The sequence below is a fragment of the Canis lupus genome, chromosome 9 (genome assembly GCF_011100685.1).
Source record: "Canis lupus familiaris isolate Mischka breed German Shepherd chromosome 9, alternate assembly UU_Cfam_GSD_1.0, whole genome shotgun sequence".
In the NCBI taxonomy this organism is placed as follows: Eukaryota; Metazoa; Chordata; class Mammalia; order Carnivora; family Canidae; genus Canis; species Canis lupus.
Window position 1 is genome coordinate 44,011,963 of NC_049230.1, and position 16,271 is coordinate 44,028,233.

General features: G+C 35.5%; 1 protein-coding gene across 32 annotated transcripts in view; it reads left to right on the top strand.

Moving 5' to 3' along the window:
* The window catches only part of EFCAB5 (EF-hand calcium binding domain 5), a 181,311-nt gene that overhangs the window by 75,564 nt on the left and 89,476 nt on the right, over nt 1–16,271 (top strand). For 31 of the 32 annotated variants that reach the window (XR_005364730.1, XR_005364727.1, XR_005364726.1 and 28 more), the window contains 2 exons: nt 882–930; nt 2,481–2,551. The exons of the other annotated variant lie outside the window; for it this stretch is intronic. Coding sequence is in view for 22 of the 31 variants with exons in the window: in XM_038548378.1 (XP_038404306.1) it covers nt 882–930; nt 2,481–2,551 (120 nt within the window). In the remaining 9 variants the exon portion in view is untranslated. The remainder of the gene's footprint in view (nt 1–881; nt 931–2,480; nt 2,552–16,271) is intronic. 32 annotated transcript variants of the gene reach the window in all.

The following is a 16,271-nucleotide window of genomic DNA, read 5'->3' on the forward strand; positions in this document are numbered from 1 at the left end:
TAAAACTTTGGAGACAGTTTAGATCAATGGTTTCCAGGAGTGAAGGCAGAAGGAGAAATGAATAAGCAGAACACAGAGGATTTTTAGTGTGATCAAACAATTCTGTAGAATATAATAACAATGGATACACATCATGATACATTTGCCAAAACCCATAAAATGTACAACATCAAGAGTGACTCCTAATGTAAACCATAGACTTTGGATGATATTTCATGTAGGTTCATTGATTATAATAAATGTACCACTGTGGTGGGGAATGTTGATAGGGGTGAAGCTATGTATGTGGTGGAGGGGCAGGGACTATATGGAAACTCTGTGTACTTTCTGCTAAATTTTTCTGTGAACCTAAAACTGCTCTAAAAAATCAAGTCTACCTTTTTGAAAGTAAGCTGTATGCCCAGTGTGGGGCTGGATCAGAGTCGCAAGCTCTACCAACTGAGCTAGCCAGGGATCCCTCAAATCTATTTTTAAAAAATGGACCAAGAACTCAGAAATTTTGTGTTTTTTAGTAATTGAAGAACGAGGAATTGTAAAGGATTTTTTGGATTGTCAAGCTGGTTGCCAAAGATGCCCAGTGTCTGAGGATTGCTAGAAATGTCCTTGGAGGGGACAAAATAGGATCACTTTCAGCATCCTAGTTCTCACACAGAACGTTCTCAATGGGAATTATTGAGGGAATATGTGAAAAAACATTTGATATACTTTGAAGTAGTCTATAAACTAAATGTTAACTATTACTATTTCTGTTCCTGGGTTGAGAAGGAATCCTTGAGAAGGATTACTCAAGATTTAAATAGACTCTAGATGGCTTTTAGTCTAAAATACTAAATATATGGCAATTGAGAAGTAATACATGGTATATTTTCTTTGATTTGCAGATTCAGAATGTTCTTCATGAATTTTTTCAAAATCCAGATTTACAGCTTGGTAACCCTGCCTATTCCCATAGTATTTCTATTTTTCCCTCTTTTTTTTAATTTTTTTTATTTTTCCCTCTTTAATAGGGGTTAGAGAGGTGGTAAGGGGACAGATGCTGGATTAAGATAGAGTTAATATTGAGATATATGTTATTCAAAGTTCTTATACATATACTTAAGTTCTTTTGCTCTTTCCAGATGAAGAATGTAGAAAAACAGAAAAGGAATCAGTTATTTTCAATCCCTTTAGTCAAGTGCTCCATTATATTATAAATATTCTATATTATCCCTTTATCATCCTTGATTATCAAGTTCCTAGAAAATGTTACTTACATACACAGAATTTAAAAAGAAAGATATAATGTCCTAATTGTGATATAAAGGGAAAATATAAGGAAATATATAAGAAAATTGTATGTACTGTATTTCAATATATAAATGCCTGATTATAGCTTCACTAGAAAACATATTGTAATCAGATATTTGTACTTACTTATAATGAATGGTTAGATATAAACAAAGTAAAATTATATCCAATTGAACATTTTCATTATATTTGACATTTTGAAATTAGAGCAAAATGAATTATTTGTATATATACATAGAATTCCCATAAACAGGAGAGCTACAAATGCAAACTGACACAGATGTGGTGTATTGGAATTCAGACAAAACTTATGACATTATCTCTCATTACATATTTTCTGAAATGGTGGACAGCTCTTGGTAGTTTCAGAAGAAAGCAAAATACAATCCATTCTCAAATTTTCATAGTAGTTACACTCTTCGAAAATTTAACAGTAAAAAATATATTCTGTATTTATATGTGAAATAGTTTCTAGACTCAAATTTATTCTAAGCAGATTTTCCCCCTACTTGAATATCTGGCAGGAGAGGGAAAGTCTCTATTGTGCAGGAATTGCAGGCTTAAAAAAAATTTTTTTTTAAAGATTTACCTATTTATCTGAGAGAGTACAAGCAGGGGGAGGGGCACCGGTAGAGGAAGAGAATCCTCACGCCAACTCCCTACTGAGCCAACTCAGTACATTCAGTGTACTCAATCTTCAAGCCAACTCCCTACATTTAAATGTATTATTTGAATCCTTTACTAAAAGAACATATTAATATATTATTTATTTAATTTAAGAAACATTGAAGACAAAATATTTAAAAAGAAAATTTGTAGAAGTGTTATATTTTAGGACATGCTTATATAAATGCTAGCATAAACCAACACAGTTGTTTTTGTAGTCTTTTTTATACTATTGATATGAATATTTGTTTTTGCTTTATCTCAGGCTGGTCATTAATAATGTAGAAATGTTTATTTCAGTGTTTGGGTTGCTTGGTTTAAATAAAAGCCAGGAAAAATAATAATTTTGTAGTAATTGCAATGTTACCCAACTATATATCATTTGCTTCATTGTGAATATTGATGGATGTTAAGATGGACATTAAGAAATAATTTTATGTCCTTTTTTAAAGTGCTATAAAATGAATATGAAATATGAATGTATTATAGCCAAACTAACTAGCAAATAACCTTTTTTCCACAATTAGAAATATGTTGCAAACCAATGGATATTGTTGACTCGATGGGACCAAGATTGAACAAAACAGAATTTATAGAAGTAAGAAGTTATTCATTATTTGAATCAAATTATTTTGCCTGGATGTCATACAGACATTAACTTAGAGTTAAATTAAACTAAGGTATACTAACTTGTTTCTATTCTAAGATGCAATATTTATTTTATTTTAACTTCTCTGAAGTTAGGGTACATCTTATGATCAAAGGCATTTTACAGCTTCTTTCAGTTAGTGGTCCTCTTGCTTTGAAAGGGAGAAAAATCTTCACTCACACCTTCAGTTAAGATCAGGAAAAACCAGCTTATTTTTTCACTGACTTTTAGATAATGAAATCTAAAAGTTATAAAACATTTCCTATGGGCCATTGTCCTAAGCTATCCATGTATTAACTCAGGTAACGTGCTCAGCAATCCTTCTTCCTGCTTTTATTTTTTTTTTAAGATTTTATTTTTTTATTTATGAGAGACACACACAGAGAGAGAGAGAGAGAGAGAGAAAGAGAGAGAGAGAGAGAGAGACATACGCAGAGGGAGAAGCAGGCTCCATGCTGGGAGCCCGATGTGGGACTCAATCCCAGGACTCAATCCCGGGACTACAGGATCACGCCCTGGGTGGAAGGCAGGGGCCAAACCGCTGAGCCACCCAGGGATCCCCTATAGACAAAGACATTTAGGTACAAAATGGTTAAGTAACTGGCACAGGTCTCATAATTGGGGAAGCTGTGCAAATTTGTACTCAGGCAGTTTGGTTTCAAAGTCTACAAAGTATTTATTTTCTTAAAAAAATTTAATTCAGTTAGTCAACATATAGTACATCATTAGTTTCAGGTGTAGAGTTCAATAATTCATCAATTGCGTGTAACACCTAGTGCTCATCCCATCACATGCTCTCCTTAATCCCCATCACCCAGTTACCTCATCCCCCTACTCACCTCCCCTCCAGCGACCCTCAGTTTATTTCCTAGAGTTAAGAGTCTTTCATCTATGGAACATTTTATCTGAAAAAGCATGGGATTACTTTTGTATTTGGGTTGTATTAAGATAAGCAAAAGAAGCCATCTAATGGTACCAGAGTCCTAAGTCTTTTATAGGCTGATTTTATATTTGTTCATGTCTTTCCTCTAATTTCCCTGGTTTTTCTCTGAGTCCCAGAGTCAGGGTAACTTTTTCCTTCTCTCCTATACCCTGGCTCCATTGTAGGTGATGACTATATACTGTATACAGTTTCAAAGTTCTGTGTGAAGAATTCTGGAATCCTTCTTGAAGTCATTATCATAGAAAAATGTGACAATTCTGTCTTAGTTACATTCTGTGGTTTCTTAGATCTGTATTTGTCTACATGGCAGCCATTAGTCACAGGACCAAACTCATATCCAAAGTTGTTTTTATCTTTCCTGTGACCCAAACCCCATACCCTGAACCACCTCCTTATCTAAATCTCACCAAGCCAATATTTCCTCTGACCTAAATCAACCCAGGGCCAGGTACCAGACAACTAGGGATGGCGCCTATGCCCCAAAGCCCACCAGAATTATTCAAGCTAGCCAATTCTAAGCTGTTCACCATACCCTGTCTTACTTTTCCTGAGGAAACCCAATAAAGGCTCTGACCTAGACTTTCTCCTTAGTCCTCTTCTGACCAAACCTGGTGCTTCCCCTGTGGTTTTGTGTGATGTGGCATGTTCCTTTCTCCCTGAAAGTGGTAAAAATATTTCAACGGCATTAGCCTCTCCATGTTGTCAGTAAATCACTGCCATAAATTACAATCTTGATGATACAAACAAGACAAGTTACTAAGAAATATACAAAAGAATGAACTATAATATTAACATGGTTTAGAAAAAGCTAAGGCCTTATTGCTTTAGTGTAGTAATATTTCTATTTCTTTGCAAGACACTGATTCTATGTGCTACTTGGCTTTTTGGCTTATACTAGTTTCCCTAAAAGTGGGCAATTTAGAAACTTTTATTTTTTTAATAAAAATGTAATACAGATTTTACTATAGTAAAGCAATAAAGCTTTTTCAGCCTCCAGAACTATGGGAAAACAAATTTCTGTTGTTGAAGCCAGCAGTTTTTGGAATTTTGCTATGGCAGCCTCAGCTAAGACACAACTCTAGTAATTTTTAGGATAGATTCCTAGAGGGTATTACTAGGTCAAAGAATGCACACTGGAAAGATTTGGGTATCTATTGTCAAATTATGCTTTTAATTGTATTGATTTATTCTCCCATTATCAATGTATGAGAGCTTTCAAAGTACCATATTCTCACCAACAGTGGGTATTATCGACTATAAGAAACCTCTGCAGGGTGCCTGGGTGGCTCAGCTGGTTGAGCCTGGGACTCTTGGTTTTGGCTCAGGTCATAATCTGGTGGTTGTGGGATCCAGTCCTGCTTTGGGCTCTGCACTCAATGCAGACAGAGTCTGCTTCAGATTCTTTCTCCTTCTTCCTCCTCCTCTGCCCCTCCCTGCTCACACTTTCTCTCTCTCTCTCAAATAAATAAATAAAATCTTAAAAAGAAAAACCACTCCAATTTGAATGCATTTTGTTTTTTAACTTTTATCTTTTTGATTACTAGTGAAGTTAAACATTTTCTATATAACTTTAAAATATCTAAATCAGTAGTCTACCTTATGATTGGTGGGTTTTGATAATGGAAAAAAGATGCTGTATGCACTTTATAATAAGCAAAGTATCTAATAAAAAGTGACAAAAAAGATGAAATTAAAACCATTGTTAAAAGAATATCAAATAATGAAAATAAACAATAAACAAAACAGCAGATTTAAATATTAAGAATCATGTCATGGAACCAAGACTATTTTTATATTTGTAAATGTTAAAATTTTAAGTTTCTAAAATTTAAAAATAATAAAGATGATAGGACTAATTTAAAACTATGAATTTATGGAAATTAGAATATATAAAAGGAAAAAAAGAAAGGGTACTGGGTGGCTCAGTTGGTTAAGTGTCTGACTCATGGTTTCACTTCAGGTCATGTTCTCAGGGTTGTGGGATTGAACCCTGTGTTGGGCTCTGCACTCATGGAGTCTGCTTGAGATTCCCTCCCCCTCTCTCTGACTCTCCCCCGACTCCCCCCCTCAAAATAAATAAATACTATCTTTTTTTAAAAAAGAAAAATAGATTAGAAATATAATGAAAAGTTAACAATTAAATATTAAAACTTTTTTGATAATAGCTTTATTGAGATATAATTCACATACTACATTTATTTCCTATAGTTGCTGCAACAAATTACCACGAATTTGGTTGCTAAAAAACAAATTATTCCCTCATAGTTCTGGAGGCCAGAAGCGCAAAATCATTATTACTGGGCCAAAGTCACGCTGTTGGCAGGGTTGCATTCACTCTAGAGAGTCTTGTAGAAAATTGCCTCTTGTAGCTTCTGGTGGTTGGCTTGTGGCTACAATCACCAATCTCTGCTTCTGTGGCCATAGTGCCTCATCCTCTTCTGTCTGAGAAACCTCCCCCTTATAAGGATATATGTGATTACATAACCCAGGATAATCTCCTCATCTAAAATACCTTAACTTAATCACAGCTACAAAGACTTTCCCATACCAGGTCATATTTACAGATTCCAAGGATTAGAACCTGCTGTCTTTGAGGTCCATTATTCAGCCTTCTATACATACCTTAAAATTCTTCCATTTAAAGTGTACAATTCATCATTTTTTAGTATATTTACAGAATTGTGTGATCAACAATCCATAGAACTTTTTCATCACCCAAAAAAAGAAACCTCATGCTCATTAGCAGTCTTCTCCTATTTCTCTCTAAACCTCTAGGTAAACCTAGGCAACCACTAATATACTTTCTTGTATGGCTTTGCCTACTCTGGAAATTTCATATAAATGGAATCACAAAATATGTGCCCTTTTGTTATTGGCTTCTTTCACTTAGTATAAAGTTGCCAAGGTTCACCCATTTTGCAGTATGTTCACTTAATGTAGCATGTACTTCATTTATTTTTATTGCTGAATAATATTTCTTTGTATAAGCATACCACATTTTATTTATCTATTTATCAGTTGATGGATAATTTGTTTGTTTGGGTTGTTTTCACTTTTTGACTATTGTGAATAATGTTGCTATGAACATTTGTGTATAAGTTTTTGTGTGAACATATGTTTTCAATTGTCTTGGGTATATACCTATAAGTGGAATTGCTGGATCATATAACTCTGTTGAACCTTTTGAGGAACTACCAGACCCTTTCCCACAGTGGCTGCACAAGTTCATATTCCACAAACAAAGAATGAGAGTTCTAACTGTTCCACATCCTTGCCAACACTTGTTATTCTATTCTTTAGTTTTGTTTTTTAGTTATAACCATCCTTGTAGGGATGAAATGGTAACTCACTGTGGCTTTGAAAGACATTTCCCTGATGGCTAAAGTGATATTGAGCATATTTTTCATGTGCTTATTGGCCATTTGTAAATCTTCTTTGGAGAAATATCTACCTTGATCCTTTGACTATTTTTTTAAAGATTTTATTTATTTATTTGAGATAGAGAGCAAGAGCGAGTAAGAGAGAGAGATAGAAAGTGAGCACAAGGAGGGGAGAGGAGCAGAGGAAAAAGAAGAAGCAGCCCAGCCGGGAGCCTGATGATGGGCTCCATCCCAGGACCCTGGGATCATGACCTGAGCCAAAGGTAGACGCTTAACTGGCTGAGTCACCCAGGCACCCCAATCCTTTGACTATTTTTAATTAGGTTATTTGTACTTTCATATTTTTGAGTTATAAGAGTTCTTTATATACTGTAGATAATCTTTTGTCAAATATATAATTTGCAAATACTTTCTCCAATTCTGTGTTATCTTTCTACTTCCTTTTTAAATTTTTACTTTTTAAATTTTTTAAAAAAGATTTTATTTATTTATTCATGAGAGACAGAGAGAGAGAGACAGAGACAGAGACAGAGACACAGGCAGAGGGAGAAGCAGGCTACATGCAGGGAGCCTGATGTGGGACTTGATCCTGGGACTCCAGGATCATGTCCTGGGCCAAAGGCAGGCGGCCCTGGGCTGAAGGCAGGTGCTAAACTGCTGAGCCACCCAGGGATCCCCATTTTTAAATGTTTTTAAAGTAATCTCTATACCCAACATGGGGCTTGAACTCACAATACTGAGATCAAGACACAGACTCTATCAATTGGAGCCAGTCAGGTGTGGATATCTTTCCACTTTCTTGATAATGTCCTTTGACACACAAAGTTTTTAATTTGGGTGAAGTGCAGTTTATCTAATTTTTTACTTTTGTTGCTTTTCCTTTTGGTCATATCTGAGCCCATCATCAGGCTCCCGGCTGAGCTGCTTCTTCTTCTCCCTCTGCCCCCTCCCCTCCTTGTGCTCACTTTCTCTCTCTCTCTCTTACTCGCTCTTGCTCTCTATCTCAAATAAATAAATAAAATCTTTTTAAAAATAGTCATATCTAAGAAACCAGTGCTTAATTCAAGGTCAGAAAGATAGACTCCTTAAAATTTTATAGCTTTAACTCTTCCATATATGCCTAGTTAAGTCTTTGATCCATTTTGAGTTCATTTCGTGTATGGTGTGAAGTAGTAAAACTTTTGTTTAAGTATTTGATAAATCAGAGAGGTAAAACATAACCTCTCTGTAAACATAAACATAAACAAATCCTCATAAGGATATAAACAACCTGTAAATTACTTATCAGACTTCAATTCCTATAGATCTTGTTTCAGTTTTCACAGAATATTGGTAAAAATTTATCATAAATAGGCCACCGAGAAAACCTTATAAATTCCCCAACCTGGAAATCATTACGTAGGGGCGCCTGGGTGGCTCAGTCAGTTACGTGTCTTTGGTTCGGGTCATAATCCCAATGATCCTCAGATCAAGCCCCCCACTGGGCTCCCTGCTCAGCAGGGAGTCTGCTTCTTCTTCTGCCCTTCCTCCCTCTCATGCTCTCTCTCACGCTCTCTCAAATAAATAAATAAAAATCTTTTTTAAAAAAATCATTATGTAATAAAACTGGAAAGTAATAAATTTTAAAATTATTGAAGTCCAATCATTTGGAAATTTTAAAAATACTCTTTTAAATAATTACTGAGTCAGAATCTTATATCTGATTATGTGGAATCTTGTATCTAATTATCTGGAATGCTACTAAATATTTAAATGATAAGAAATTATAGACTTAAAATTCTTAAAAGGGATGTGGTGGGGAATTTTAAAACAATAGATAAACATAAAATAAAATAATAATATATATATTCCCATAACTTTGAATTTTTGTTAATACATTGGCATATTTTTTCAAGAAAAAGTATTCAATTTTGTAAATATTACTGTTACCAAAAAAGAATTCAAACAAAACATAAAAGTACAAAGACAGAAATTTTATTTTATTTTTTAAATTTTTTAAAGATTTATTTATTTATTCATGAGAGAGACAGAGAGACAGAGAGAGAGAGAGGCAGAGACACAGGCAGAGGGAGAAGCCGGCTCCATGCAGAGAGCCGGACGTGGGACTCGATCCCTGGTCTCCAGGATCATGCCCTGGGCTGAAGGCGGCGCTAAACCACTGAGCCACCTGGGCTGCCAAGACAGAGGTTTTAAAATCACCACAAATTGGGGTGCCTGGGTGGCCCAGTTGGTTAAATGTCCAACTCTTGGTTTCAGTTCAGGTCATGATCTCAGGATTGTGAGACTGAGCCCTGCATTAGGCTATGTGTTGACTGGGAAGTCTGCTTAAGATTCTCTCTTTCTCCCTCTGCCCCTCTGCTTCTCCTCCCTCTCTAAAAATAAATAAGTCTTTAAAATAAATAAATGATAAATAAAATCACCACAAATTTCTTACCCAGAAATAACTATTGTTACCCTTTACATAAAGGTGAGCTTTATGTAAAATAATTTTATATACTGTCTTAATAGATAGATGGGTATATAGCAACGTAGATGATCATAAAATCTGTTATAAATTTTGTTACTTAAAATAAAAAATATTATATTGTAGCTGATTCCAATGGAAAAAGAAAATCTGAAATAAAAGTAATTATTGAGGGATCCCTGGGTGGCGCAGCGGTTTGGCGCCTGCCTTTGGCCCAGGGCGCGATCCTGGAGACCCGGGATCGAATCCCACGTCAGGCTCCCGGTGCATGGAGCCTGCTTCTCCCTCTGCCTGTGTCTCTGCCTCTCTCTCTCTCTCTCTCTCTCTGTGACTATCATAAATAAATAAAAATTAAAAAAAAAAAGTAATTATTGAAATTGAACATAACCTCACAAAAATTATTCTAAAATCACTCTAAGACTCTATGATGAAAATTTTATTATTATTATTATTATTATTACGATGATCCACTTATTATTATTTTATTTATATTTTTCAGAGAGGAGGGTGGGGCAGAGGCAGAGGGAAGAAAAACTTAAGCAAGCTCCATACCCAATGTGAAACTCGATTCTGGGCTTGAAACCCTGAGATCATGACCTGAGGCAAAATCAACAGTCAGACGCTTAACTGACTGAGGCATCCAGGTGCCCCTCCATTCATTATTTTTTAATCACATATTTCAATTATAGAAATAACAATTGACACTCTACTATAAAAGATGAAGGTATTTAATACTCCCTCATCTTCTTTTTCCTTGTTTCCCAATTTTAGTTATTTTATAATTTTTATTTTATGCAGATTTACATTATTCACTTTCTTTTCTGTAATTATAATTCCCATAGTTGATTAATCTTGAACTAATGGATTTGAGATTCACTTGCTGTCCTTTCTTAAAATTTATTTTATTTTTTTTAATATTTCACTTATTTATTTGAGAGGGAGGGGATTGGAGGGAGGAGCAGGAGAGGAACAAGCAGACTCCATGCACTAAGGGCAGAGTCCAAGTAAGGGCTCCATCCCACAATCCTGAAATAGGACCTAAGCGGAAATCAAGAGTTGGACACTTAATGGACTGAGCCACCCAGGAGCCCTGCCCCCCCCTTTTTAAATTGAGGTGTAGTTATACAATGTTATATTAGTTTCAGGTATATAATATAATGATTGAACAGTTCTATACTTTTCTCAGTGCTCATAAGTATACTCTTAATCCCCTTTATCTATTTCACCCATCCCTCTCACTTACCTCCCTTCTGGCAATCACCAGTTTGTCTTCTGCATTTAAGAGTCTGTTTTTTTGTTTCCTTTTTTCTTTATTTGTTCATTTGCTTTGTTCCTCAAATTCTACATATGAGTGAAATCATAAGATATTAATTTTTTTTTTTTTATGATAGTTACAGAGAGGGAGGCAGAGACACAGGCAGAGGGAGAAGCAGGCTCCATGCACAGGGAGCCCGATGTGGGATTTGATCCCGGTTCTCCGGGATCACGCCCTGGGCCAAAGGCAGGCGCCAAACCGCTGCGCCACCCAGGGATCCCAAGATATTAATCTTTGAATCACTTATTTCACTTAGCATTATATTCTGTAGGTCCATCTACATTATTGCAAATGACAAGATTTATTTTTTATGACTGAATAATATTCCTTGCATATATATGTACTGTATCTTTTTTTTTTAAAGATTTATTTATTTATTCGTGAGAGACAGAGACAGAGATAGAGAGAGGCAGAGACATAGGCAGAGGGAGAAGCAGGTTCCTCGCAGGGGCCCGATGCGGGACTCAATCCTGGATCCCGGGATCACGACATGAGCCAAAGGCAGGTGCCCAACCACTAAGCCACCCAGGCATCCCTTACCATATCTTCTTTATCCGTTCATCTATTGATGGACACCTAGGTTGCTTCCTTATCTTGGCCATTGTAAACAGGGCTGCAATAAACATAGGGTTACATTTATCTTTTTAAATTAGTGCTTTCATTGTCTTTGGGTAAATACTCAGTAGTGGAATTACTGAATCATATGGTAATTCTATCTTTAATTTTTCGAGGAACCTTCATACTGTTTTCCACAGAAGCTGCACCAATTTACATTTCTACCAGCAGTGCACGATGGTTCCTTTTTCTCTGTATCTTCGCTAACATTTGTTATTTCTTGTATTTTTTATTTTAGCCATTCTGACAGATGTCAGATAATATCTCATTCTGGTTTTAAGTTGCATTTCCCCAGTGATTAGGGACATTGAGCATCTTTCCATGTGTCTGTTGGCCATCTGTATGTTTTCTTTGGAAAAATGTCTATTCAGGTCCTCTGTTTCTTAGTTGGATTATTTTTTTGGTATTGAGTTATATATATTATATATATATAATATATATATAATATATAAATATATAATATATATATTATATATTTTGGTATTGAGTTAAAATTCTTTATATATTTTAGGTATTAACTCCTTATCGAAAACCATCATTTGCAAATGTCTTCTCCCATTCAGTAGGTTGCATTTTTGTTTTGTTAATGGATTCCTTTGCTATATAAAAACTAGAACAAATAATCCAAAAATTTGTAAGGAGCCACAAAAGACCCCACATAGCCAAAGCAATTTTAAGAAAGAAGAACAAAGCTGTAGTTATGACAATTCTGGGTTTCAAGATATTTTCTAGGGCAGCCCCAGTGGCTCAGTGGTTTAGCGCCACCTTCGGCCCAGGGTGTGATCCTGGAGACCTGGGATCGAGTTCCACGTCGGGCTCCCTGCGTGGAGCCTGCTTCTCCCTCTGCTTGTGTCTCTGCCTCTCTGTGTGTGTGTGTGTGTGTGTCTCTCATGAATAAATAAATAAAATCTTTTAAAAAAAAGATATATTCTAAGCCATAATAATCAAAACAATATGATACTGGCATAAAAATAGATATATAGATCAAGAGAACAGAATGGAGAGTCCAGAAATAAACCCACAATTGTATGGTCTATTAATCTTTGACAAAAGAGACAAGAATATACAATGGGGAAAAGACAGTCTCTTTAACAAATGGTATTGGAAAAACTAGACGGCTACACTTTCTCACACCATACACACACACACACACACACACACACACACACACACACAAACCCTCAAAAAGGATTAAAGATCTGAAAGTGGGACCTGAACCATAAATTTTGTAGAAGAAAACAGAAGCAGTAATTTCTTTGACATTAGCTGTAGAAACATCTTTCTAGATATGTTTCCACAAGCAAATTAAACTATTAGGACTACACCAAAATAAAAAGCAGTTCTAGGATACCTGGGTGGCTCAGTGGTTGAGCCTCTGCCTTTGGCTCAGTGCGTGATCTCGGTGTCCCTCGGTGTCCCGGGCCTACTTCTCCCTCTGCCTATGTCTCTGCCTCTCTCTCTTTGTATCTCTCATAAATAAATAAAATCTTTAAAAACAAACAAACAAGCAAGCAACAACATACATAAATAAATAAATAAATAAATAAATAAATAGCACTTCCTGTCCTTTTACAATGGCTTTGCTATACCCGAACTACTTATTTTGATTCATCTCTTAATTGGCTGAATTTATTATAAAGTAGTTTTTTTCAGGAAGGTCATATAAGTATTATATTTTCTGAGTTCTTTTGTGTTGAAAATGTCCACATATTGCCTCTAAAAATATACTGTATATGGGTATAGTATAATTAGGTCATAATTTCTTTTCACCTAAAAACAACTAGACTTTGCTTAATTGTTTCCTGGTATTGAATGTTGTGAAGTCTGATGTCAGTTTTACTTTCCTTCTCTCTTTATTTATTTTAATTAATTCAGTAAATATATACATATACACACATACATGTATTCATACACACAAATCATATACAAATACATATATATCCAAATATGTGTATATATGTGTGTGTATGTATATCCATACAATTAAAATGAGGAAATGGGTAAGTCATGTAAACCCAATGATACTTGATACAAACTCATTAACATTCTACATAATACCTTTGTGTGTATATATATATATAGTATATGTCTACACACACACACACACACACACACACACTTTTGTTTTAATGAGTGGTTTGACCTATTAATATTAGTTTTCCTGACATTTCCCAACTTCTCTTCCTGAAGTGTAAACAACCCATATTCAGGTACTTTCATTATAGAGAAGAATTATTACATCAAGAGAAATCAAGAAAATATTTCTTGTATAGAAATATTTTTTTAATTTTTTAAAAGATTTTATTTATTTATTCATGAGAGACACAGAGAGAGAGAGAGGCAGAAACACAGGCGGAGGGAGAAGCAGGCTCCATGCAGGAAGCCCGATGTGGGACTTGATCCAGGGTCCCCAGGATCGCACCCTGGACCAAAGGCAGGCGCTAAACTGCTGAGCCACCCAGGGATCCTCTGTATAGAAATATTTGTTGAAAATATTTAATTATCTGATCAACAAATCATTGAGCCATTCTATATAGCATATGACATAGAAGTAGTGTTTGGAATATTTGTTTTTAAAGAGATTTGCTTTAAGGCTATTTTATCAACACTCATTTAATCAAACTGGAAGAAAATAAAATTGTAAATGTTGGGCTCAGGGGCAAGATATTACACACACGTGCCATCCAGTGGAGATACTGCGCCATGCAATTACCTGTGATCATTTGTAATAAGCAGTGTAATTAGCATTCAGGATGGAGCGTGTTTGAAGAAAACAGAATCATTGAGTAATAATATATAGAGAAAGACAAATGCAGAGAACATATGATCACAGATGCTTCCATATACATACCATTTTCCTAGGTGTCTATTTTTGATGGCTAAATGAACAGGTGACAATCTTTTTGTGGAGTATAACCTCTCTTGCTTTTCATCTGTTTTATTCCGTAAATGAAGACCAAAAATAACTACTTTTAGAAGAATATTTTATATTCTTTATAACATATTAGAGAAGAATATATTCATATCTAGTCTCTCAGTTATTGAGTATATACTAAATAATGAATATTTACTTTCTGGAGGAGAGATGTCAAAGTCAGAAGTTGTATTTTTTACCCTTGAGGACCAGATAATGCATTGTTGTATGGAAGTGTGCCTGTGAGTACATACAGTGTATGTGTATATGGATGTGTGCATGTGTGTGTGTATGTGTGTGTGTGTATATATGAGCATGCAGACATAGACAAGCTGGATGAAACCAGAGTGGGATCCAGGGTCAAAGTATAAGCAAACTAAGGAACACACCACAACAAGACAATTACAAAGCAACCAACAGGTACAAAGCATTATGATTATTATATTCATCACTGCCAAGGGATGCATAATAAAATAAAAGAGACTTCAGTGGGGCAGATTTCATATAGGAAACTCATCTGGTGGTCAATAGGTTTAATGACCTGCCATACCTTTCGCCCCTAACTTTCAAAGGAACCTTTAGACATTTCTATGTTGACAGGAACAATTTAAGATGTAGAATGTACTGATTTATTTAGGATTTTTGTTTTGTAAGTTGAATATTTATACAAAAGAAATATGTTTTGGGAGAATGTCAGGCTTGTTAAATTCTCAGAACACTCTGGTTTCCAAAAGACAACTCATTCCAGCAGACAAAACTTAGCAGTTGTATCATTTTAACACTGGTTGAGTTGTCAAAATAGATATCGTTTGCAAGTTTAAAAAGGAACTGAGGTCTTAAAGTTTGGATTTCACTGGGTTTCCATTATTGTGCTCAGGCCAGAAGTAAGCAGGTGCTGACAAGTGTATCTTTCCTGAAATTTCCAGATTTCAACCTTACAGAGGATCTACCCTTTCATTTCACTATCTGATTAATTTTTTTTATCAATAGACGAAAACCACCATTAATGTGGTTATAGACAACATAGTTAGATTTTTTAGGTAGGAAGTTTCTTTTAATTTCCTGGACTTTTTGAGCTCTAGAAATTCCATTTGTTTTGATAAGAATTTTCCTTTTTATGATAAAGAATTTTCTAATAATTTGCTTCCAGAGAAGTCTGAGAAATAAGCATGATACATCTTAAAGCAAAAGTTACCTGGAGTTGTTAAAATGCCCATAATTTTTTAATGACAGTCCCACAAATGGCTGTATGCCCCTCTCCAAAAAAAAGGTCTCTGTAGGTTTTTTGGAACATGAAATAGAAGGGATATTTTATATAGTGACTGGAGTCTGTGGTTTATTTTATTTTATTTTTTTGTTACTTTTTAAAGTAGAATCCACACCCAGCTTGAACTTACAACCCTGAGATCAAGAGCTGAGATCAAGAATTGGACAGATACTTAACTAACTGAGCCACCCAGGCTCCTCTGGGGTCTGTAGTTTGAATGTGCCCGAAATGGAGTTCTTCATAAGAGTGACTTTCTGTGGGGAAAATGCTATCTGAAGAATGCATCACCATGCACTACCAGGGAAAGGAACTTTCTTATCTCTAAACCATGAGTGATGACTTTTAGTATGACAAGAGTTCATGGAGTGAAAGGTAAAGACAGCCTCAGGTAGAAGAGAAACTCCAAAGACCCCACAGTGAGGAACTGAGGGAGGCTGACTTCTTTTCACTGCAGATCCTCTTTCCCCACCTCTGGGGGCTCCAGAGACTGACATACTTCTGTTTCTACTGATAGTATCAACTGGCTCTGGCCTAGGTTATATTCTTTCCCTGGTGTAATTTCAAATTAGTTCCTCCAACTTTTGCCTCCAAAGTAATACAAAGTATAGGTTTCTCAAACAAGAGTGGAATCTCTTTATTCATTTATTTACTTTTTAAATATTTTATTTACTTATTCATGAGAGACACAGAGAGGGAGAGACAGAGAGAGAGACAGAGACACAGGCAGAGGGAGAAGCAGGCTCCATGCAGGAAACCCCATGTGGGACTCCA